Source organism: Daldinia caldariorum, assembly GCF_022478825.1.
Source record: "Daldinia caldariorum strain CBS 122874 unplaced genomic scaffold F4812scaffold_13, whole genome shotgun sequence".
NCBI lineage: Eukaryota > Fungi > Ascomycota > Sordariomycetes > Xylariales > Hypoxylaceae > Daldinia > Daldinia caldariorum.
Window position 1 is genome coordinate 166,953 of NW_025953049.1, and position 22,065 is coordinate 189,017.

General features: G+C 48.7%; 8 protein-coding genes across 8 annotated transcripts; 6 read left to right on the forward strand and 2 right to left on the reverse strand.

Annotated features, from left to right (window-relative positions):
- The first annotated feature begins 1,300 nt into the window (after nucleotides 1-1,300).
- On the forward strand, nucleotides 1,301-4,027 carry F4812DRAFT_435211 (isocitrate dehydrogenase NADP-dependent). Its single transcript, XM_047934746.1, has 3 exons — nucleotides 1,301-2,342; nucleotides 2,507-3,043; nucleotides 3,118-4,027. The coding sequence occupies exons 1-3, from the start codon at nucleotides 1,925-1,927 to the stop codon at nucleotides 3,543-3,545; spliced, it is 1,383 nt and encodes a 460-aa protein (XP_047788261.1). The 5' UTR covers nucleotides 1,301-1,924; the 3' UTR covers nucleotides 3,546-4,027.
- Nucleotides 4,028-4,048: 21 nt separating this feature from the next.
- On the reverse strand, nucleotides 4,049-6,371 carry F4812DRAFT_435215 (uncharacterized protein). Its single transcript, XM_047934747.1, has one exon. It carries the CDS (start codon nucleotides 6,033-6,035, stop codon nucleotides 4,488-4,490), a length of 1,548 nt encoding a protein of 515 aa, XP_047788262.1. The 5' UTR covers nucleotides 6,036-6,371; the 3' UTR covers nucleotides 4,049-4,487.
- F4812DRAFT_435217 (FAD-NAD(P)-binding-domain-containing protein) lies at nucleotides 6,372-11,645 on the reverse strand. The gene has a single exon (XM_047934748.1). The coding sequence runs from the start codon at nucleotides 11,249-11,251 to the stop codon at nucleotides 6,827-6,829; it is 4,425 nt and encodes a 1,474-aa protein (XP_047788263.1). The 5' UTR covers nucleotides 11,252-11,645; the 3' UTR covers nucleotides 6,372-6,826.
- A 2,206-nt stretch (nucleotides 11,646-13,851) lies between these two features.
- Nucleotides 13,852-14,839, forward strand: F4812DRAFT_435220 (acetyltransferase). The gene is made up of 2 exons (XM_047934749.1): nucleotides 13,852-14,371; nucleotides 14,464-14,839. The coding sequence occupies exons 1-2, from the start codon at nucleotides 13,934-13,936 to the stop codon at nucleotides 14,752-14,754; spliced, it is 729 nt and encodes a 242-aa protein (XP_047788264.1). The 5' UTR covers nucleotides 13,852-13,933; the 3' UTR covers nucleotides 14,755-14,839.
- Nucleotides 14,840-14,997: 158 nt separating this feature from the next.
- On the forward strand, nucleotides 14,998-16,979 carry F4812DRAFT_435221 (rhomboid-domain-containing protein). The gene is made up of 2 exons (XM_047934750.1): nucleotides 14,998-15,955; nucleotides 16,183-16,979. Exons 1-2 carry the CDS (start codon nucleotides 15,166-15,168, stop codon nucleotides 16,455-16,457), a joined length of 1,065 nt encoding a protein of 354 aa, XP_047788265.1. The 5' UTR covers nucleotides 14,998-15,165; the 3' UTR covers nucleotides 16,458-16,979.
- Nucleotides 16,980-17,088: 109 nt separating this feature from the next.
- On the forward strand, nucleotides 17,089-18,435 carry F4812DRAFT_435222 (mitochondrial NADH-ubiquinone oxidoreductase 20 kd subunit). Its single transcript, XM_047934751.1, has 3 exons — nucleotides 17,089-17,335; nucleotides 17,400-17,574; nucleotides 17,732-18,435. Exons 1-3 carry the CDS (start codon nucleotides 17,290-17,292, stop codon nucleotides 18,180-18,182), a joined length of 672 nt encoding a protein of 223 aa, XP_047788266.1. The 5' UTR covers nucleotides 17,089-17,289; the 3' UTR covers nucleotides 18,183-18,435.
- Nucleotides 18,436-18,821: 386 nt separating this feature from the next.
- On the forward strand, nucleotides 18,822-20,391 carry F4812DRAFT_435227 (uncharacterized protein). The gene is made up of 3 exons (XM_047934752.1): nucleotides 18,822-18,970; nucleotides 19,108-19,444; nucleotides 19,578-20,391. The coding sequence occupies exons 1-3, from the start codon at nucleotides 18,946-18,948 to the stop codon at nucleotides 19,846-19,848; spliced, it is 633 nt and encodes a 210-aa protein (XP_047788267.1). The 5' UTR covers nucleotides 18,822-18,945; the 3' UTR covers nucleotides 19,849-20,391.
- A 519-nt stretch (nucleotides 20,392-20,910) lies between these two features.
- F4812DRAFT_465860 (uncharacterized protein) lies at nucleotides 20,911-22,034 on the forward strand (the record flags this gene model as incomplete). The annotated part of the gene is made up of 3 exons (XM_047938497.1): nucleotides 20,911-21,122; nucleotides 21,197-21,262; nucleotides 21,410-22,034. The coding sequence occupies 3 exons, from the start codon at nucleotides 20,911-20,913 to the stop codon at nucleotides 21,645-21,647; spliced, it is 516 nt and encodes a 171-aa protein (XP_047788268.1). The 3' UTR covers nucleotides 21,648-22,034.
- Nucleotides 22,035-22,065: the final 31 nt, after the last annotated feature.

Sequence of the window (22,065 nt, forward strand, 5' to 3'; positions counted from 1 at the left end):
ATTCAACTACCATAGCAGAAATCAAGAGCCAGAATAAATCATTCATCAAAGTATGTGTCTGGATGGTTGTATTACCTTCTTTTTGTATTCCAATTTTTACATTGGTTTCCTTCACGACAACTCTTGGAGTTGAAATGACCATTAAATAGAATGGGTTGCACTCGGTCAGCTCTACACAAACCCTTTCTTCATTAGGTCAACTGGTTCCTAAGTATCGAATATAGGGGAAAATTCATTTCGATGGCACTTTAGACTGTTCATATATCTAACATATAACCCAGTCTTATATTAGGGTGGCTTTGCGAGTTTTCTGTGCGGAAACCCATTTAAGGGATAACCTTCCTGAGGGTCAGCAAGTAAGCCCAAGGCGTTCGAAATCGCCCAACTATTTCGGCGAGGGGCACGGTATCAGCCTATTATATTCATTAAAAACGTCTTTCACTGCCATTGGAAGGAATCCTTTCCCTCGACGTATATCATCCTAGCGCAAACTTCTGCCCTTCCTGTGGCATCGTTTATTATCAAACTATAAGGAGCGAGCGGCATATCCAGCCAACAGTAAACAGCCGATCGGGTCCCGGAAATCTCGCTCTCTCTTTGAAGCCGTCGATTGCACTTGTGGGATACTTTACTCATGAGTATAAGTGCCGCCGTAGTAGGAATGGAACCTAGAAGCTACAGCCGAAAGGGCCACAAGTTCATCTGACTAAATAGCAAGCCTCCTTCGGGTATATGATGTCTCGATATTGCTTACCCAAAGGGTTGTAAGGCCCCAATGAGATAGCAACGGAAGCAGCTTATACTAACTCGGCGATCCCATAAACGTTCTCCATCTGGTTCTATTCTTGTTCTCAGTCCCCGTTATCATCTTGTACGATACAGAGACTGCGTATCCCGAGGAACAGTAAGCCCAGTTTCCTTGTAACGGTAACTGCGTCTTTGAATGTTGCCGGGAGAGTTTTGGAAGCTATTCCTATTCTTTGCGACTCGATATTGCTTCTGGTTGTTGTCTGCGGCCGAGAACTGCCCCAACAATGGCTTAGGGCAACAAATAGGGATCTATTTGGAATTTAGCATTGTAGGAGCAATGTAATATGCTGTGAGTTGACATCAAGAAGTCTCGATGGAATATAAAGCGCCGGCGTAAACCTGTATTCCTTATAGCTGTCACAGCACGGTCCTTATAGGTGGAGATAGCTACGTCAACCCTGAAGTTGACGTCGTTCTTAGGTACCTTTTAAGTTTTGGTAATGTAGCGGTTTAATACCTAGCTCTAACCTGCTGATGTTTGAAATGTTCCTACGGAAATAAATCTTACTTAATCATACGTTAGATACCCACCTGCCCATGTCTTATGATGTGCCTAAACCGGCAGACCGGGTAGGGTACATACATACGAGGTAGTACATGCTCATGTACGAAATGTATGCATCTCCCTTCTCCGCGAATCGGCAAAATGTGGGGGACCAGGTACCACCTAACGGCAAGCTATGATTGGTGAATTCCCCTCATCTTTGAATTTTTGCCTTTGGTATCCATACGACCCTGCGTAATACGGCAACCACCACGCAAAACGTGTAATGTGTAGGTAATGCGGTATATGAGGTAGGAGGTACCTCCCGGAATTCTCCAACAAAACATCGGCATTGTGGCATCATTTTCGTCAGTTATTTAAACTTCAAGCCCGTCCCATTACGCAAAACGTTCCTCAGCCCCGGGACCCATCTTAAGGTTAGCCGAATCGCCTCGTCTTTGAGTTTTGTCCCTAAGCTTTTCTTGTTTTTTGCTTCTCCTTTTTTCCCCTCGGCTTTCTAACCCTTAGTCTTAGCTTCTACCCTAATAGCCACGCCGTCATTCCCGACGTCCGTGCCGTACCTTATTCGTTCACCTATAAATCGTATGCGCCGAGAGTCTCATATTCACCATGAGCGCAACCTTTTCATCCGCGGCCCGTTGCATTCGGCCGTCCGTCTTTTACAGATCGGCGAGGCCGTTTATTAGATCGTCCCCAATCACAGTTAAACCGGTAGTGCCGGTGGCGCTTTTCCACCAAACCAGATTGAACATGGCTGCCCAGAAGATCAAGGTTAAGAATCCCGTCGTGGAGCTCGATGGTGATGAGATGACAAGGGTTATCTGGAAGGTCATCAAAGATAAATTCATCTTCCCTTATCTTGATATCGATATAAAGTACTACGACTTAGGATTGGAGTACCGTGACGAGACCAACGACCAAGTCACCCTTGACGCTGCCGAGGCCATTAAGAAGTACTCGGTTGGTATCAAGTGCGCCACCATCACCCCCGACGAGGCCCGTGTGAAGGAATTCAACCTAAAGCAGAGTAAGCTTGCACTTTTATATGCACTTTCACATGCATTCGTCATTCTATACGTCAACCCGCATATCAGCCCTCCATATTCAGCCCCGCACTATATAACGTCCATTAGATCCTATACATCCAAACCCCTGCCCCTGGTATAGGTAACTAACCTTACTTTTTAATAGTGTGGCTTTCCCCTAACGGTACGATTCGCAACGCTCTCGGTGGTACCGTCTTCCGCGAGCCTATTGTCATCCCCCGTATCCCGCGATTAGTGCAAGGATGGAAGAAACCCATCATCATCGGTCGTCACGCCTTCGGCGACCAGTACCGAGCTAAGGACAAAGTCATCCCGGGTCCCGGTAAATTGAGCATGGTATATACCCCCGAGGGTGGTGAGCCCGAGGAGATTGAGGTCTTCCAGTTCAAGGAGGGCGGCGGTGTCGCACAGACACAGTACAACACTACTGAGAGCATCAGGGGTTTCGCGCATGCCAGCTTCAAGCTAGCTCTTGACAAGGTTTTACCCCTGTACATGAGCACCAAGAACACCATCCTTAAGAAGTACGACGGCAGGTTCAGGGATATCTTCCAGGAGCTGTACGAGACTGAGTACAAGAAGGAATTCGAGGCCAAGGGAATTTGGTACGAGCACCGTCTGATTGATGACATGGTCGCTCAAATGATCAAGAGTACCGGCGGTTACATCATGGCGCTAAAGAGTAAGTATTTCTTCAATCGTACCGTCTAAGAAAAAGAAAAAGAAAAGAAAAAGCATAGAATAACACTTTACCAGACTACGACGGCGATGTCCAATCCGATATTGTGGCCCAGGGTTTCGGCTCTCTTGGTCTTATGACTTCGGTCCTCATCACCCCCGACGGCAACACGTTCGAATCCGAAGCTGCGCACGGCACGGTCACACGACACTACCGCGAATACCAGAAAGGTCGTGAGACCTCGACAAACCCGATCGCCAGCATTTTCGCGTGGACCCGAGGTCTTTCGCAGCGCGGAAAGCTAGACGACACCCCTGAATTGATGGCCTACGCAGAAAGCCTCGAGAAGGCGTGCGTTGACACCGTTGACATTGACGGCATCATGACCAAGGACTTGGCGCTCGCATGCGGCAAGACGGCCCGCGAGGATCACGTTACTACGAGCGAATACTTGGACGCGGTTGAGAAGCGCTTGAAGAACATCCTCAAGGAGAAGAACCTATAAATGAGAGAGAAAAGGGGGGGAACGTTCGAAGAAATAAGTAAAAGGTGGACAGATATAATCAGACAATCTAGACAAGTTCTGGGTTCTGGGGAAGACCCGAGCGACGCGGGGAAGTGCGGACAGACACGGCCCCATACTTTCCTCTCAGGGGGAAAAGCTTCCCTACCTTGGAGAGATATAAGATGACTCTGCATATGGTCGGTCCCCCTTAGCTCTGGTGCTCCTGGGTAATGATTGTTCAAGATGGGGCGAATTAGACACCTAGGTAAGGTACATATGTAAATAGCATGCTGGCATTTTCTGCGTGAAATAGGAAGAAGCATTGGGACAAGATAATTGATCGGTTTTAAATGCTGCCCTAACTCCTTTTGTGTTTGCGTAAGATTCGCACATTGACTCTTACCCGGCTTTTGCAATTAAAAAGTGGAACATCATATATATTAATTAACTAATGAAATGTTCAAAGTTACCTCACATATCACTATATCACATAACATATAATCTTGAAGGGAGTCATATTATCAATTAAATTTATAGTAACCGATATCAACCTCCCATACCCGTACCCATCTACCCTTTTACCCATGCCACTCTATTTACCATGCGCCAATACATATATATACCATGAAACGCAACAGTGAACAAAATGTAATCATTCGTATGTAGTACATCACGCAAGCCAACCCAACAATAACTTCCGATGGGAGGGAAGGGGGGTATCACTCATCGTACATTGCTCGCTCAGCGCCTCGCTATTTTCCCGTGTAATGCACCTCCCAGAATTCCAGCTTTGCCCTTACATCTTTCATCCCTCATCTATAATAGGTACACAGCGCGATGCTCGCATATCCATAATATGAAATATTTACCTTAGCTTAGGTAGGTATGTATATATTTTTATATGCATTAGGTATACAACGGCAGCACCACCACCACCCATGGTCACGACTTCTCAGGCGGCATCGTACTTGGCGAATTCTCGGCTGTAACACCGCTATACGCAGGCCGCGCCGACGGCCCGGCGAGCTGGTCCGCCATCGCCTCGTCGTAGCTGGGCGGCGCGTCGTCGTACATGGCCGCGGACGCGGTGCCCAGCTGCGGGGGGTACAGCGGGTCGACGGGCGGGCGCAGCTGTTGCTGCTGTTGAGGTGTTGGTCTTTGGGGTAGTTGAGGAGGGCGCGCAGGGCCCGTAGTAGTAGTGGTGGTGATAGTGTTGGTGATGACGGAATTTAATAGTTCGCGCGGGGGGGAAATCCCCGAAAACACGTCGATCTTGGAGAGCTTCAGGGGCAGGGTGATGGACTGCGGGAGCTGCTTTTGGGTTACGAAGGGGTTCGTGGAAGGGGTGGGGAGGCCCCAGCTTAGCGTAAGGGTGATCTCGATCTCGTAGCGGCGCGCGAGGTTGCATGTGCGGAAGGAGGGCGCGACGGTGTTGGGGAGGCGGCGGGTTTTCCAGAGGGTGGGGGGGATCTCGAATTCGGCGTCGACGGGGTGCGCGGGGTTTTCGAAGAGCGCGATGGGAGGGGACATTTGCGGCGCGGAGACGATAACCCATGTCGTTCGTTCGGTGTTCAATAGATTTTGCACCCGTACATGCGTGTAGCCAACCAGAATTACTTCGAGTGCTGTTAAGTACACCTGTTGGTCCCGCGACGTTGTCGGCGCCAGCTTCCGCGCGATTAGTCGTAAGGGTAGAGGTTCGTTACACGTTATGATGCTGGGAAATGGTATGCGCGCTGACATCTCAATCGAAGGCGGCATCTGGGAGGGATCTTCCAGCGGGCTTGTTGTTGACGATCTACTAGCGAAGAAGGATTTCCTCTGGTGGGTTAAGGAGCGCGGTTTAAAAGTAAAGGGCCTTCGGGCGAAAGCCTCCTGGCTGGTTTTCGGTGGTCGGGGAGGTTCGACGGGTAAGAACTTGAAGCCGACCTGGTGTCGCCAATTCTCTTTGAAAAACCCAGGCCGTTGTATAGTAACTTTTATATAGTAACGTATCTCAGCCTCCTGTGGGAAGCCTGTGAGCGAGGGCGGTAAAGTAGCTTTGATGTGCTGGAGCATGAGCTGCTTTGTGCCGTCCATAGTACGAAACCCACTCCCTAGACCGCCCAGGCCCAACAGGCTGCCCATCGCCTTTCCATCATGGCAGATGTTGTTGAGCGGTACCTTGAAGTTGAACTTAAACTCATGCTGGCCGGGTTGCAACGGTATCCCAGTGCCGTCATCAGAGTAGGCCTGGAACACGCGATACAGAATTTTGTGATTCTCGGTAACAACATTGCCAATTCCGGTTCCTGGGGGACGGTGTCGATAGTAGTCGTCGCGATCGGCCGGCGGTGGTAGGGTTAAGGCTGTATGCGACTCCCCCTCGAGTTTGACGATGACGTTGCCAATGGTTTCGTGCCGGTGTAAGAGCAAGATCACTCGACCGCTAATGAAGTCGAGATTCGTATAGAACTCGGGCGGGTTGTCGAATGCTATTCGTATCGACATTACGAAACGCTGCTGGAAAAGCGTAACTCATAAAATCATAACTACCTAATCGAATATGTAAGAGAGAAGATATTCGCAAGGTTAGAAGGGGTGTTGAATACGTTTGGTTTCGACGGGTTGTCTCGGCGCCCGAAGGGATATCGAAAGGATATCGAATCGATCGATCGCGGGTTGAAGCGGGTCCGAAGAACATTACGAGGCAATGGAGCCATTACCAACAATTACCCTAGCTAGTCGTAGAAATACATGTTTTATGTATTCTACAACAAATTGGAAGTTGTAACTTCAATGTGAGACAACAAACAACGGCTGAGCCTCTTGTGCGTCGTCACGATGTCATATGTCATTGTGGCTTAGATTATCGTTCTTGCATAATCATTTCTTATCGCTTACCTGATACTTCGATACATACTTTGATACTTCGAATTATAACTACCTAGTTACCTGTTTAGGAAAGTACCCTTTTTGAGGCCTCCCTTTTCATCCATTTTCATCATGTCGGTCCAATCAAATTGAAGAGACTCGGCAACTCAGGACAAAAGGAGAGCAACAATAAAATCCGAGTCGTACAGTTTAGGTAAGTGGTGTTTTATTATCGACTTACAACCTATCTATTATAGAATGTACCTAGGTAATTACTAGTTAATCCTAACCTTACTTTCTTTGATTTTATGACTTTACGACTTCATGACTTTCTAGGCACGAACTCTCCAAAACTTACCTGGTCTACAATGTCAATGAATGCACCGCAACTGACAAGCCCAATTTACATCGCCTTTGAGGGTGGGTTCTTAAGAAGCTGCTATGGCTAGCGCGGCTCGGGCAACGGCGTCACTGTCTAAGAGTGTGCTTGAATTCCTACCCGGTTTAGGCGCTGTGGTATTCAGCCATTCGGCACCGTCGGTAGGTACACCGAGAGCAAAGCGCCTTGGATGAGCAACTCCCTGCGCGTCAATTATATTGAACGGTCGTGGAGTCACATCTAGACCTCCGGATTCGTAGCCGTCCATAGTATGAAGACGGCACTCCTTATTCTTAAACATATTCCATAGGAGCTCATCACCGGTTCGTCTTACATCCGCCGATGGTACACGCGCTTCTATGAGAGTCGTCACACTTACTTGCGAGCCCGGAATATGGGGGGAGTCTACAGTCCAGCTATTCGGCCCGTACCGTACCTCTAACTCTGGACCAACGATAGTTACTATATTCGCCTTGATCAGCGCTATCAGCTGGAGGGCCTGTAGTCGAGTCGGGCCTCTACATATAAACGCGTAGAGCGGAGCAAAATCATTGTGAATAATCCGACGCGATTCTTCTGTAAGTCTTGCCTGGCTTATAAGCTCTCGTAACTTATCGCCCAAGTCATAAAGTGCACAAGCAGCCGCCTTAACAGGACTCTCGGTGTTCCCAAATTCGGCCTGCGTGACATCGTCGTGTAGATGTTCTAATAGCCACTTTTGCCACTCATCCGGCGACGCAAAGGTTTTCGATCGATATGGATATGCAAATTCTTCCCAACGTAAGCGGTCATCAGCAGGGAATTCGAAATCGTTAAGGACTTGGCTTTCCTCATCGGTTGAGGGTTGGGTGTCGATAAACGCCTCTCGGAACTCATTACTGAATTCTTCGCCACCTCCAAGCAAACTATCATAGTACGCCATCTCTACTTCCTTCACCATCAGAGGCCATATATCAATGTTGAAATCCAAACTATGTCCCAAGTTGGCGCGTTCACGGAGGAGATCGACCACCTCGTCGTTGAAAATAAAGGGTTCATGGTAGTCGGCGGCCGTCTTCTTGTTATCACCAAGGGCAAGGTACGGCATACCCTGAGGCGAGCCAGCATATATACGCGGTTCGTTACCCGAGGGAATGTATTGAAGATTAGTGCCCACGGTTTCGAAGCGACCACCGCGACCCAGAGTAAGAAGTGTTACATAGTCCATAAAAGCGAAACCGAGACCACGCATGAGGACCGGTTCACCGGCTTTGACTACAGAGAGTTCAACGTCGTGAGGCATTGAAGGTGCGATATAAGTCAAACCCGCCTTCTCAGCATACGCCCTGATCTGTTCCTCCTCCGGCGTTGGGTGTACTGGCAGGTGTTCCTCGGCAAGAATTACTGCAGAAATGCCAGGTAACCTTTCACCATTGGAAAGCGAAAGAAGCTCGCGCCCATCTGGTCCTTCTTCGAGGTTGGTTGCCCGGGCCTCATGCATTACGATCCTTACGTTGTCCGTAGGATGAGCTAGCATTTGGTTGAAGCCCCAACTCAGGTACTCGCCATACAGAGCACGGGGAACGTAGTCATCAGGACCCAGTCCATGTTCCGGCCTGTTAGACTGCACCCATTCATATAAAGTTGGCCCTGGGCGTATCGGCCCTTGACATTTCACGGTACCGTCGGTGTACAAGGTCATCTCCGATGCAATGGTACCCGTTATTAAAGTTGTCGGCAGATCCGTACGCCAGAGTTTACCAGCTCCCGCTGGGCACGGGGTGATCACATGGATTATAAGCTCTGTACCCGCGGGTATAATCTCTGCTACAGACGCGCACATACGCTCCAGAACACTAGTCCCGCGCGGCCCAGCACCCACAACCGCTATTTCGAGCACTTTGCCGTTGACCTTGTCGTTGGCCTTGTCGTTGGCCTTGTTGAGTATGCTTACAAGCGCTTTGAAGGATTCAACCATCTCATTATACGTCCTTTCTGCCTCAGCGTCACCGGCACTTCCTGTCATGATTGGTAATATACGTCCGGAATCAAGCGGGGGTTCGCCTGCTGCCTTTAGAGCCTCAGCGGTCATCGGCTCTATTGATTTGGCAAGTTCTTGAGCACCGAGCTGGACGCGTTCCAGCACAGCCTTGTCAATTGCCGTCGGGAAGCCCTTCTGAATAAGGAAATGGGCCACATCAAACTTCCGCATAACCAACGCAGCCTCTAGGATGTTGCGTCCTTGCCGTGCAATTAAATCAGCGGGATCATCAGGTTTCCCAATAGCATTATAAACAGGCCCAACAAACCCATCATTAGGAGGAGCATCCTTATCGGCACTCGGCTTGTCGGGTAAAGCCATGAGTTGACCGAGAATGTTGAGATCATCCCGTTCAATTGCCATATACATAGCTTGTCTAGAGGCCACCGCGGTCTTGTTTGCAATAAGACATTCATAAGTTCGGAGGGCACCGTCTCGAATCGTTGCGTAAAGCAACCGGGCCTGATCTCCTACGCGGCCGCTCATCATCCGAGATAACCGAACAGTGAAAATTCGCGTATTGTCACTTTGCTTTGCGTTGGCAAGATAACGGTACATCTCATCATTGTCGTTAGGATTGATTCGAGCAATTTCCCCCAAGATAACTAAGAAGCTGTGCCCATGGACCCCATCAACTGCAGCAACATCAAGTGCATGTCTTGTATCAATTCTGGCGCCGTGCGCTACTAAGTGGCGCATCAGGTCATCGCGGCGGTCGCGATCTTCGCGACAAGCTCCATCACTTTTGCCGGTCGTGTCAATCTCTTCTAAAGCAAAATCCATAAGGAGGCTGTTGAGGGCTTTCATTCGGCTTGACTCGTCGACATGTATGTCTTTGACCATCTGGTCAACTAGGTAACCAATGGCTCTATAAAGACCAGTCTCGATTAACGCTTCAAGACCTTTCGCAATGGCACTATCAGTCCCCCTCTGGTCGAGCCGATGTAGTCTCTCGCAAAATGCCATAACTGCAACCGTATCTTCGGTGTTATCTCTTCGCACGCGGTTTCTTTCATTTTCTTCACTTCCAGGAGGGCTCCCGTCGGTCATTTGTGAATAATATCTTACTCCATGTACGTAAATAGCGTGATGAATGAGGCTAGGGCAGTCAGTATATGTTCTGGGGAATCCATGCGGTGCCCGGCATCTATTGTGAGCTACTCTCATTGGGCAACGACGCAAACGTTCACTTTCGAGCATCTCCGGTACGTCATCCGGTCCGTTGACCGGCACGTAGTCCGGCCATGTCATCCTAATATCAGCACCCCTGTTAATGAGTTCGCTGACCAAATCTGCTCTAGAGGCATAAATCGCAGCCACGAGCGGCGGAGGAAAACCTCTGTGCAAATACATATCGTTGAGGACATCTCCACTGTGGGCGGCATACCCGTCGAGTATCTGGCTGATATCATTTACATCCAAGCTGGTGTCATGGATTGCTTCCGAAAGTAATGGAAGTGTCACCTGTGGCCCACCCCTCATATGCCGGCGTAGACGCCGGAGATATTTCATCTGGCGCTCCGCGTCGAGGGTGAATACATTTACGGCAGTCGGCGACTGGAAGGTACCGGGGATAGCGAGGGCAAGCCTAATCTGCGATTCAGATGGAAGTAACTCAATTATTCTGATAAGGGCACTTCTGGGCATCCCTGTGATGTCAGGCCGATGAACTGGCGGATTCGAAGACAATGGAGGTATTGGATTGGAAGTTGAGTCACCTGGGTTAGGTGGTTCGTTTTGAGGCTTATCTTGACTTCGTATTGTGCGCATGGCGTGGGGGTTTCTCCGATATCGTTCGGCATGTCGCCGCATACGTTTCTCAGAAGTCGTTATAGCCTGTTTCTCCTCCCCTGTAGGGAACTGTCTGTAGCGAGGAAATTGGGGATGTCCATATCTTCCTCCTAGTTCCCAGTATCTCTTCCTATTGGCCTTCCTGAAGGCACGTCGCTGTATACGCGTTTGCAAAGCTTGCTCAAGTGTTTGCGGTTGATTCCGAATTTTTGGAACATCAGACCCTAGCCTCCGTGGTGCCACGTGCAACGGCTCTAGGTTTGATTCCACGTACCTTGGTGGTCGTGGTGGCGATGGAGGAGGCTCCGGGGCTGGTTCCCGGATGCGGACATTCCTCCTAGGTTGCGGAGCAGGTTCTTCTACTTCCTTGAACCGGACTCGCACCGGCTCAGCAGCTTCCGGGTTCTTGTACAATTTGAGAGGCTCCTGACGTCTTTTTACTTTCCAGCCGGGTGGTGCTGGATCTATGCCCACTTCCTTGGCGACTTGTTCCGCTAAGCCTGTGGTTCTTCCTTTGCCCCTCTCGTACTCGTGAATCATGACCCAGATGTCCCTGTTGTCGTACCCTTCATCTCGCAAGAGTTTGATGTAGGTCGAGATCATATACATCTCCCGCCTAGTGCGCATGCCTGTACGAGAACTTTTGGGGTCTCTAGCCGCCATTTTTCCTTTTATAACGTATAACTTGAGGTTTAGCTTTTTGAGTTATCTGTGTAGGTGTGTTGATAGATTAATGAATAATCGTATTTTTGATGGTATCCGAAAAGGTAAGAAAACTGTTGTTTCTATGTCTTGGATATTCTCAATCGGAATGAAAGCTTCGATATATCACACATATATACTCATAGGGGAATCCGCACATATGTGCTGTTTACTATCGTTCGTATACAATCCATTTTTGCTCTGAAGCGCTGTGCTCTATCAATTTAGGTATCCGGTGTTAGTATTTGGCTGTTGAGTATCAACACAATTGTACCCTCGGAGGCTCTAGAAGGACAATGATTTTGTTACCTCGCTTTAGAAACTTCATTGTTGTGTAACTGTAACCATAGGCAAGCTTACATCCTCTTTCATTAGATATAGATGCCATAGTGCATTGTCCAGCAAACTTTTTAAGCCGTAATTGACTATCAGGGTCGCGCAACTCCTATTCACCTACCTGTTAGCATACTCCTGTTGTCAACTCAGCTGAACAAGCACGTCCCTGGTAGTTATGATTCATGTAGGGATTTAACATTCTCTCTTGAAACTCACCGAAGACTTCTACGATAATTCAACTCGAAATCGCCATCATTTACTATCTGAGACTACCTAGCTACTTAGTTCCCTTGGGATATCACAAAGGCTCAAGTTAGCAATGCTTGGAATTGTTGTCAAAGGATACCCCTACTTCTAGCGACTATTATCTCTCAAGTCCTATGTAGATAGCAGGGATGAATAGATGTTGTCACTATAAACGTTGTTGGACCTCTACCTCTCACTATACGCGCCCACAATATTCTAGTGGTCACCTCGATTTTTTAATGGTATAACACGAATATGGCCCCTTATCATTCGGAAATATTCATCCCTCTGATATGAGGTTTATATGACGATTTACTTCTCCTTTGCCGATTTAGTACCTATACTACCCCAGATAAATTGTGAAGGTCTATGTCTCCTAGTTTAAAATTTCTCATGGCTACTCCTTAATATTCTCAACTAATATATCATTCATACACCTCTTAATCATATAGCCTTGCGGAATTAATATCCATTGACCATACATAGCAAACAATCTTTTGCATTAGGTACTAGGTACCTGAATTGGATGGTAGAGACGGGAGTCACACCGTGAATCAAGCAACCCTTACATCCGGCCTTCCCCTACAACTGCTTCACGACATAACCCTGTCATGATTGATCTTACATCTAAATGCGCTCAGACATTAGATGAAGATCGCATGTTGAATTATATCAAGTAGCTGTTATACAGGAGGAGTTCTTACAAGTGAAGTAGTCACATATTCTGTCGCCCTCACGCAATACACTTTGTGAGGGTTAAATTAAATTCTCAGCATTGTGTTTATATCCCTATTCGTAACACAATCCCTTGAGCAAAACGTCCTGGCAGCTTTTCAGTTTACTGTGCGTGCGAGTAAGGGCGAGGAAGTATAAGAGTTGTGAAGTTTCGCCTTGACGTTGGATTCTTAAACTTTGCTATTTTCATCAAGCAACCAAATCGAACGCAGCCATCTCACCAGAACTTACCTACGAGTAGTAATATCTTCTACAAAGACAGCACCTTTCATTAACCGCCAGCAAACATGATGCTCAAGACCGCTGCCGTATTCTTCCTCTCCGTCGCTTTGCCTCTAGCGACGGTTTCAGCGCTACCGGGAGACACCTCGGTTTCGGGCGGCAAGTGCTGGACCGGGAGAATCTCCTATCCGTGCTACGGTTACACCTACGGCTGTGATGGGCAGGGGATCAAGGTAAACGCTACCTACCTACCTACCTCTTACCTACTACCTATCAAGCATCATAATAAAGACAGATAGAAAAAGAGAGAAAAAAAAAAGGTCGTAGGCATCTAGATTTGCTAACTGTTTAGCTCAAATGCAAAACCAAAGGCAACCACATGATCATCGAAGACGGGTGCGGCGCAAATGAATCGAATAAGGATAGGGGCTCGTGCCATTACGACGCCAACTGCAATGCCATGTGCTAGGGTGCTGGGGACTTGGACGAGTTGCGCATGAGCTGAGGCGGCAAATGTAGAAATGCTATTAAACCTAGGGTTGTCTAGGTGCCTATATAATATTTCGAATGTGTGGAAGGGATTTTTAGAACAAGGAATTCTTTTTTTTTTCCGTTTAGGGACACGGCAAAAACTGCGAGTGGGATAATATGGAGGGGAATAGGAGGTATATTCTAGTATAGTCTTTTCATAGTGTTTCGTTTCGTCATATATAAATCTGTTAGGGTTGACTATGGGTATTATACTTGTCACATGCATTCTATAGAACTTGATAAGTAAAATAAGTAAGACTATACATAAAGGATGATATAACGGTAAAAGAAAAAGCCGGGAAATAGATAGTAAGGTAGCTTTATAATTGATTTTATTAATATTTTATACTTGGACTATCTTCATAGTATACGTCTAGCTCAGTTCGGTTCGGTTAAGAGGTTGCTGCAATGTAAGAAAAAAGAAGCGGCCGATAACGCAATTGAGTCACTCTATTCGCTCATCCTGAATAAGTATTAATTTGTAACTATTACCTAACTTTATAATTTTATCGCTTCAACTCTCAAGTACATGCTAAACCCTCCGACCTCTCTTTCGCACACTAGGTTGCAACCATGGCGAGTCGTGCTCCCAACCCTCTAGGGGCAATCGTTAGCACCGACCCAGCTCGACGTCCGTCCCGGAATACCAGGTTGGCGGGCCGTTATGTGACGCTAGTCGGGTTGTCCGCAGCGCACGCTGATCCGCTGTATCCACATATATCGGGGCCCGACAACGCGCATCTCTGGGACTACATGTTTGACGGGCCGTACGATGATATTGCCGCGTTCCGCTCTACTCTGAAAGCTAGGGAGACTAGCCGAGATCCCGTCTTTTATGCCATATTGTCAAATAAGAAGCTCGCAGAAGCAGGACATGATGGTAAGGAGGATGATGCGGTTGTCGGTATCGCTAGTTACCTGAGAATCGACCCGGGGAACCGCTCTATCGAGGTCGGTCACCTCATGTACTCGCCGCAGCTGCAGCGCACACCCGCTGCTACCGAGGCTATGGTACGTAGTGGTTATTTAAAACACCTAAACACCATCCTAAGGGCGAATCAAGTAAGTACCTTAGGTACTTATAACTAACTATTTATATGCAGTACCTAATGTTGCGACACGCATTCGAGGACCTAGGGTACCGAAGGTACGAATGGAAATGCAACTCTCTCAACGAGCCAAGTCGGAGGGCGGCCTTGCGTCTCGGATTCACGTACGAGGGGCTCTTCAGGAAGCATTTTATTGCCAAAGGCCGCAGCAGAGATACCACGTGGTACTCTATCGTCGACGACGAGTGGCCCGGTGTTAAACAAGCGCTCGAGGCTTGGTTGGATCCTGCGAATTTCGACGGCGAAAATAAGCAGCTGAAGAAGCTGGAGGAATGTAAACGATGAGATTCTTCTTATAGACATATCCAACGGCTTTAAGCGTATTCGTGGTTTATTAATTAAATTCATTTAACTCACTGTCGTGTGATCGTACCTACTGTAGGATGAAATGAGAGCAGATAGATGTGTTGGATCCAAGTTAAGGGGGTGAGATCAACTGTCTAAGGTTAATTAATTCCAGCTGGCAAACAACTGTCACCGTCGCCTATCCACGCCTATCAATCATTCCCTTTAAACGTCACCAACCGAAGTCCCTATACTTTCTTCCTACATCCCAAGCCATCATCACGCGACAAAGTTCTTTCTATACCCCAAATGAGCGCCAAACTCGGGATTCATAAACCTGGACTTGGCTTGTTGATGGCCACTATCTCCTAGACATTTAGATAGGCTGTGCACCATCCAAGGCTTCTAACAATGACAATGTTGTGGGCACAGCTTAGGAGAATTGCACCACCTAGATTACCTCCTAGACCACCTAGGCCTAATCGCATATTCGGGGCCGGTTCCTCGAGGCGCGCGTATGGAACCGAGCCTAATATCCCGAAGGAGTTTCTCCCGCCCGTCCCGGTCCTGAGACCGACGCTGTGGGCCCTAACCGCCACGGCCACCATCTTTCTCGGATGCGCAGCCTACGACGTCCATCGAGACGTCCGGGACCTCAAGAGGAGAGGGCTTCTCAAAAACGTAAGAGAAGCGTCGTACGAGGACGTGGAAATCGCCAAGCATCGCGGCGGGCATTCTTCGCGGCGTTCCTCTTCCCGCTCGTCGCCATCGTCGCCGTCGAAGTACTACCCGCCGGGCCAGCTCGGCGAAGTGCTCGCGGCGTACAACGACGCGGAGAAGGTGCTGCTGGGGTTCTCGGCGCTGAACATCAGCCTGCTGGGGGCGCACTACATGGCGCTGATCCAGCACTTCGGGCACGTGCCGTGCTTCAGCCCCAACTACACGCTGCTGACGTCGATGTTCGGCCACACGGGCCTGCTGCACGCCGGCCTCAACACCTTCGTGCTCCTCCAGTTCGCGCCCCAGGTCGCCGGCGAGCCCCGCGTGTTCGCCGGCAACGGCTGCCACTTCGCCGCCTTCTACCTCTCCGCCGGCATCCTCTCGTCCCTCGGCTCCCAGATCTCTTCCATCCTGCCCTCGCGGAATTATCAGTACAGACGCCTCGTTCCGCACATGGGGGCTAGCGGCGTGATCTCGGCCTGTAAGTGCATATCTAACCTCTATCACATTTGCTTATACATATATTTTCACGCATTGCCCGGGTACCTACCTTACCTTTAAAACGTTACAACTATGTAGTTATCATCATCATCCCCCGAGTTATTGCCAAATTCTATTTTTTACTTTTATCTTTTATCTTTCATTTTTTTATGAAGAAATCCAAAAAAAAAAAAATCAACTACTAACAAAACCTTCTTTTCCTACCAGTTCTAGCGATGTGGGCGGCCCTGTACCCGGAGGCGTCGATCGGGATTCTGTTCGTGCCGGGGAGCTACTCGGCGCAGAACTTCCTGCTGGCGCTCGTGGCCTTCGAGACGTGCGGGTTGTTCTTCGGGATACCGCTCGTGAAGTTCGCGCACGGCCAGCACCTCGCGGGCCTGGCGATCGGGTGGGCCTACGCGCGCTACGACGGCAAAAAGCACGTGTGGCGGCCCTCTCGCAAGGCCGCGTTCGCGGTCATGAAGCGCTTGCATTTGGTGTAGAGGAGAGGAAGCGGAACGAAGCGATGTGTGCACGTGGGATGGTTTTAAGGGGTAAGGGGTAAGGGGATAATAAGGCTTGATAAAGTGAGGCTATAGCCATGTCTTATACCTCAACCTCCCCTACTTAGGAGCTAGGTAGCTCCTTTAATGTTTTCCAGTTTTAGTAGCGTCGACAGCTAAGGAAGAACCCAGATATGAGAAGAGTACCTGATAGGTAGGTACATTTATCAGGTCAACCGTGAGCATACAATAGTCGCTAAAGAGCGTGTTAAATTCTTTACTTTCAAGCTTAGGTACGTTAGTAGGTATTTAGCTAGTATCGTTACTGAATACCCCTTCAGAGCTCCATAGAGATGTCTGGTTGTATATATGATCCTATCAGTCATTGATTTGTTAGTAGGCGGGTTTAATTGTTTTTGATTTATATTGTTGTACTTTGTATCATTACGGCTGTCAAGTGTCAACACCTATTGCCAAAAGCTCACTTATGTACCCCGGTACCTAGGTACCTAACGTATGGCCCATGGAACCTCGAGCTGGAGGTGGGGGTCGTCCCGGAGCGGAATATGCGAAGTCCGAACAGGTTCGGCCAGTCGGATGGAAGCATTTCTTGATTAGCGAACCTGCGGCAAAAACGTTAAGCTCTTGGTTAACGATCAATTGACGGAAGGTCCGCAATTGCAGATGCACCTGCAATCGATGGATTGACGCCAGAGCAACTTTTATTAATTAGAGTTATCTCGTTTTATCTTTTTTTAATAATAGCCACCCCTCTCCACTCAACCTTATACTCAACCTTACAACTTCCCTTATCAATCTTTCGAATAGTGAAATGATGTTGTCTTCGTCGCGAAGAGCGGCCACCTTGGCTCTGAGAGGTACGTAACGTATCTGATCGATCTCAAAACATATTAACAACATATTAACATATATATAATTCAGCGAAGCCGACTCCTCGTATCGTTCCTCTCCAGTCTCTAGCTGCTATCTCGACCACCTCTAAGAAAGATGCGACCTCCGTAACGCCTCACGGCTCTACAAGCCTCGCAGACCGCCCGCGTAGGGAAATCCCTCTCCCCAGCCAAGAGCCCACGAAGGGCGTCATCCAATACACCCTGTACGTCATACCCTCGCCTCCCCATTCCCATCAGACACCCCGTTGAAAGAGGCGAAAAGGGAAACAAATATTTCTTAAAATTACCATACTACGGAACCTTTTTTTTATAAAAAAAAAAAAAGACTAACTCGCCACTTTCTTTTTCCCCCCGTCTTAGGACCACACTCGACCAGATCGCCAACTGGGCGCGGCAATCGTCCTTCTGGCCGATGACGTTCGGGCTGGCGTGCTGCGCCGTCGAGATGATGCACGTGTCGACGCCGCGGTACGATCAGGACCGTCTGGGGATCATCTTCCGAGCGTCGCCGCGACAGTCGGACATCATGATCGTGGCGGGCACGCTGACGAACAAGATGGCGCCGGCGCTGCGCCAGGTGTACGACCAGATGCCCGAGCCGCGCTGGGTCGTGAGCATGGGCAGCTGCGCCAACGGCGGCGGCTACTACCACTACAGCTACAGCGTCGTCCGCGGCTGCGACCGCGTCGTCCCCGTCGACGTCTACGTCCCCGGCTGCCCCCCTACCAGCGAGGCCCTCATGTACGGCATCTTCCAGCTCCAGCGGAAGATGAGGAAGACCAAGATCACGAGGATGTGGTACAGGAAGTAGACACGGGAGAGGATGGTAATAAGCGATTGGAGAAGGGGCAAGAAGGGCAAAGAAAGATACAGTAGATGCTCAAGAGGGAGGGGGATTTTCCGACGGCGCGGCGATATACCACTGCATCTTCTCTCTCTCTCTCTCTCTCTCTCTCTCTTTGTTCGAGGAGTGACGGGACGTATTGTACATATGATACCGCGGGCTATATACATTCGCATGGTTTACGTACTGGGAAGTATTTACGTCCAACTTCTTTTTTTTTGAGAAAGGCAATTGAGGTTTTGCCTTGTTCTGCCAAGGAAGTTATTAATTCCAAGTCCGACATTAAATTGTGTACCTACCTCCTAACCTCAGGTAGGTAACTTTATGTTCCGATTTCCCTCTTAAGGTCGGAGGTGGTAAGACGGTTGAACTTGACATTGCGGAAATCAACTTGAACTTGAACTTCGACTTCGAGTTTAGACTTCTTCGCAAGACACTTCCGTATGTGTTGAAACGACCTCGGGAAATGATAGAGGGATACTTGAAGATGGGCTTCAGGAATTCGATTACCGAGGTATATCCGATTAGTTTAGGTGGGTTAGGTGCATTTCTACCATCTACCTAACCTAGGTACCTAGTTCCATACTTCTCATGTTACGCCAGGGATAATAATAATTGCTTAACTTTATTATACATAGTAAACAACAAAATCAGTCGTCTTTCTTATATGTTTGCTTCGGGTGTTTCTGTGACATAGGAACTCATCGGCAACCAGACAATATCATAAGCCATGAGTGACAACGCTCCCCTTCTAGGTGAGTCCGTCCTTATGTATGTATCTACCTATCTACCTATTTATACTTCTAGGCTATGATGTCAAAGCCATAAGCAATACCTACCTAATACGCAAATTATTCTCATCACAAGCCAACAAGTTTATAAAAAACAATAGGCCCGCATCATCAAAATCACAACCACCTACAAAATGAGAGCTCGCAACCCGACGGATCACCGCTGGAAAGCTGGAAAGCAGCCTACCGGCAGACCCGGGCGGCGATATCGCGCCTCGTGAACTCGCGCGCGAAGCACCGGCTCGTCCTGACCCTCATCATCCTCGACGTCGCCGGCATCCTGAGCGACATCTTCATCGCGCTGATCACGTGCGAGCTCGGCATCCAGCACGACGCCTGGGTGGCGCCGACGAGGCACGCGCTGGACATCTTCCAGCTGGTTCTGAGCTGCGTGTTCCTGCTGGAGCTGCTGCTGTCTTTTGTTGCGGACGGTTGGCGGTGAGTTTCCTCTCGCTTCCTCTTCCCCCCCTTTCTCTCTCTCTCTGTGCCTACCTAGATACCTTCTTCCCCTTTTCTTTCCTTCGGCGATCCTAGCAAACTGATCACAAGCGTCGGATGTCCGCCGACCCAGGTACTTCTCGAGCAAGCTGCACTGCTTCGACGCCTTCGTCATCGTCGTCGGGTTCGCGATCGACCTGCTCGAGCACAACACGGCAGAGGAGATCGCGTCGCTGATCGTCGTGCTCAGGCTGTGGCGCTTCGTCAAGATCGTCGACGAGTTCTCCGTCGAGGCCGAGGAGGAGGCCGAGGAGCAGTCGGAGGAGCTGCGCGAGCGCATCGCGGATCTGGAGGCGCGCAATGCCGCGCTGGAGGCGAGGCTCTCGCAAGTCGAGAATGTTTAGCTCCTTTTTTTTTTTTTTTCCTTTTCCCCCTATGCCTCCGACTGTTTTTCACATCCTTCACCGGCCTCGCACATATCTACTATGTAAGGTACATCGAGCCTAGCCCAATCTTCGTAGTTAAAACACCGATGGAGGTGGAGATGGGGAAAAGTAAGGTTATGGATTGGCCCGAGAAAGTTTATTATGCTACTCTATAAGGGAATGAGGTAGTGTTGGTGTGGGAGTACGGCCGAAGTTGAGTCTCATTACTTGTTCGCCGTCCCATGTTTTCCACACTATCTATAGCTAGTCCAATGCAAACTGTGTCGTTTGTCAGGTTGTTTCCATTGTTTAAGATACCCCCTTTTTGCTTTCCAGTATCATGTCTGTTATAACATAGATACATCATTCGATCTATATGGCCGTCTATCTAGTTGCCATATATATTCATCATTAAATTCGAGATCATGTTGACGTTATAGTAGTAACATAGATAACACACTATTAACTCGAGCCTCTTAGGTTCAACGTTCTCGATTCTCTCCTCAAAACAACTCAATACCTTATTTTAACCGCAAAACTCAACATGTGAGATGGCCCAACTTAGGCTCTAATGCGGAGATACATACAACCTTATAGTAACTGGTAACTCATCTGAACTTTGAAACATTTGAGGAATTCGCTACGCCAACTAGAATCGAGGTTAGTCATATTTGAGCTCCAATCCACGGAGGGGGTTTAGAACCCTCTGCTCGAGAAGATATGAGGGGACCCATGCACCGACGAACTATCGTGTCAACATCGGACGCCTTGCCCATCCTCTTGCTGAGATATTTCAGCCCGAAGGAGGGCAACTTATAGTTCCCACCTAGGCGCACCCCCTTTTTCTTCCGTGTTTACCACTTTGGCAATATTCTAGCCAGCATACATACAGATACGCCCACAGTCTTATCGCGATGTCTACCGTTGTGAAACAGCCATTTTCTTCTCTTCTCTCTCTGTGAAATTATACTCTTAAGTCTTTCTTTCCAGTTCCGCGAACTGTCCGTCACATAGCCAGTCAGTCTCTCATACTCAACCATCATGAAGCCTGTCGTGTTCCGAATTTTGTTCCTCGCTGCCGCTGCCGCCTTGGCGGGCGCAGACGACAACGACGATGCCACGGCCACTTCTACGACGGCTTGCGCCGCGCAGAATATCCTCGACACTTGTCTCTTCACGACCGAGAGCTATGTCAGTCTTTGCGAGACGACCGATTATATATGCTTGTGCGACAAGTATATTGCCATCATGACGTACGAAGCCCTCCCTTATCTTTGCATATAAGAAAACGAGACGCCCAAGAATGCTGATTCCATTATTATAATAGCTGCTTCTACAACTGTCCGAACGACCCCCGGGAGTCGAGCTACCAACAAACAAAAGATCTCTATTGGTAAGTTTGAGTTTACGTCGCCGCCTTATACGTAGCAAGACGATTCCTGTCGTATCGTGTCGCCTTTTTTCTTACCCCTTTTTCTTTCTCGCATTAAACCACCCACCTTCCTTCTTCACTACTAACACCCCCTGCCCGACCGCACAGCACGGACGCCAGCTTGTACGGCACCGCGACCGCCAACCGCACCATCAGCATCGAGGACGTCTCGGCTACCTCGTCCGCGGAGGCGACCACGACTGGCGAGGGCGTAAAAAGCGCCGACTTCACTTCGGCGACGAGCACCGCCTCGCCCACCCGTAGCGGCAACGGCGCCGGCGAGATGGTGATTCACGCCGGGGGCAAGCTTGCCGCACTCGTAGGAGTTGCTGCGTATTTCCTATAGGGTCGCTCGCTCAGTCACTCAGTCACTGTCACTCGCCTACACTTCCGTTCAAAGCACCAAAGTTACGAGTAAAAAAAAAAAAGAAAAAAGAAAAAAAAATGGAATTAGGACAGTCGATCCCCTTTTGTCCTTTTCATATGTATTCCTATTATTACGGCGATATATGACAATTTCTAGGCTGTTGCGAATAAGATGTACTCAGATAAGTTGAAGAGGAGGTGGAATGGAAGGGAAGGGAGGCGAAGGAGAGGGGGGGGGTTTAATACGCACCTAGCATACTGCGATGTGTCCCCTTTTCTGAATAGGTTTTTTCTTTTTTTCTTTGTCTTTTTTTTACCCCTGATTTCATGATGTACTCGACGTGCTGTTTTATTAAATTCAGGCGTTACATGTAATACAACTACCTGTATCTTATAAG

Bases quoted from the DNA above. Each gene is read 5' to 3' on its own strand.
- F4812DRAFT_435227 (XM_047934752.1), top strand. From the start codon at position 18,946: ATGAGTGACAACGCTCCCCTTCTAG. The intron at 18,971-19,107 runs GTGAGTCCGTCC...AAAAAACAATAG, and splicing joins TGACAACGCTCCCCTTCTAG to GCCCGCATCATCAAAATCAC. The intron at 19,445-19,577 runs GTGAGTTTCCTC...CCGCCGACCCAG, and splicing joins TTTGTTGCGGACGGTTGGCG to GTACTTCTCGAGCAAGCTGC.
- F4812DRAFT_435222 (XM_047934751.1), top strand. From the start codon at position 17,290: ATGATGTTGTCTTCGTCGCGAAGAGCGGCCACCTTGGCTCTGAGAG. The intron at 17,336-17,399 runs GTACGTAACGTA...TATATAATTCAG, and splicing joins GGCCACCTTGGCTCTGAGAG to CGAAGCCGACTCCTCGTATC. The intron at 17,575-17,731 runs GTACGTCATACC...CCCCCGTCTTAG, and splicing joins GGCGTCATCCAATACACCCT to GACCACACTCGACCAGATCG.
- F4812DRAFT_435217 (XM_047934748.1), bottom strand. From the start codon at position 11,251: ATGGCGGCTAGAGACCCCAAAAGTTCTCGTACAGGCATGCGCACTAGG.
- F4812DRAFT_435211 (XM_047934746.1), top strand. From the start codon at position 1,925: ATGAGCGCAACCTTTTCATCCGCGGCCCGTTGCATTCGGCCGTCCGTC. The intron at 2,343-2,506 runs GTAAGCTTGCAC...ACTTTTTAATAG, and splicing joins GGAATTCAACCTAAAGCAGA to TGTGGCTTTCCCCTAACGGT. The intron at 3,044-3,117 runs GTAAGTATTTCT...ACACTTTACCAG, and splicing joins TTACATCATGGCGCTAAAGA to ACTACGACGGCGATGTCCAA.
- F4812DRAFT_435221 (XM_047934750.1), top strand. From the start codon at position 15,166: ATGACAATGTTGTGGGCACAGCTTAGGAGAATTGCACCACCTAGATTA. The intron at 15,956-16,182 runs GTAAGTGCATAT...TTTTCCTACCAG, and splicing joins TAGCGGCGTGATCTCGGCCT to TTCTAGCGATGTGGGCGGCC.
- F4812DRAFT_435215 (XM_047934747.1), bottom strand. From the start codon at position 6,035: ATGTCGATACGAATAGCATTCGACAACCCGCCCGAGTTCTATACGAAT.
- F4812DRAFT_435220 (XM_047934749.1), top strand. From the start codon at position 13,934: ATGGCGAGTCGTGCTCCCAACCCTCTAGGGGCAATCGTTAGCACCGAC. The intron at 14,372-14,463 runs GTACGTAGTGGT...ATTTATATGCAG, and splicing joins CCGCTGCTACCGAGGCTATG to TACCTAATGTTGCGACACGC.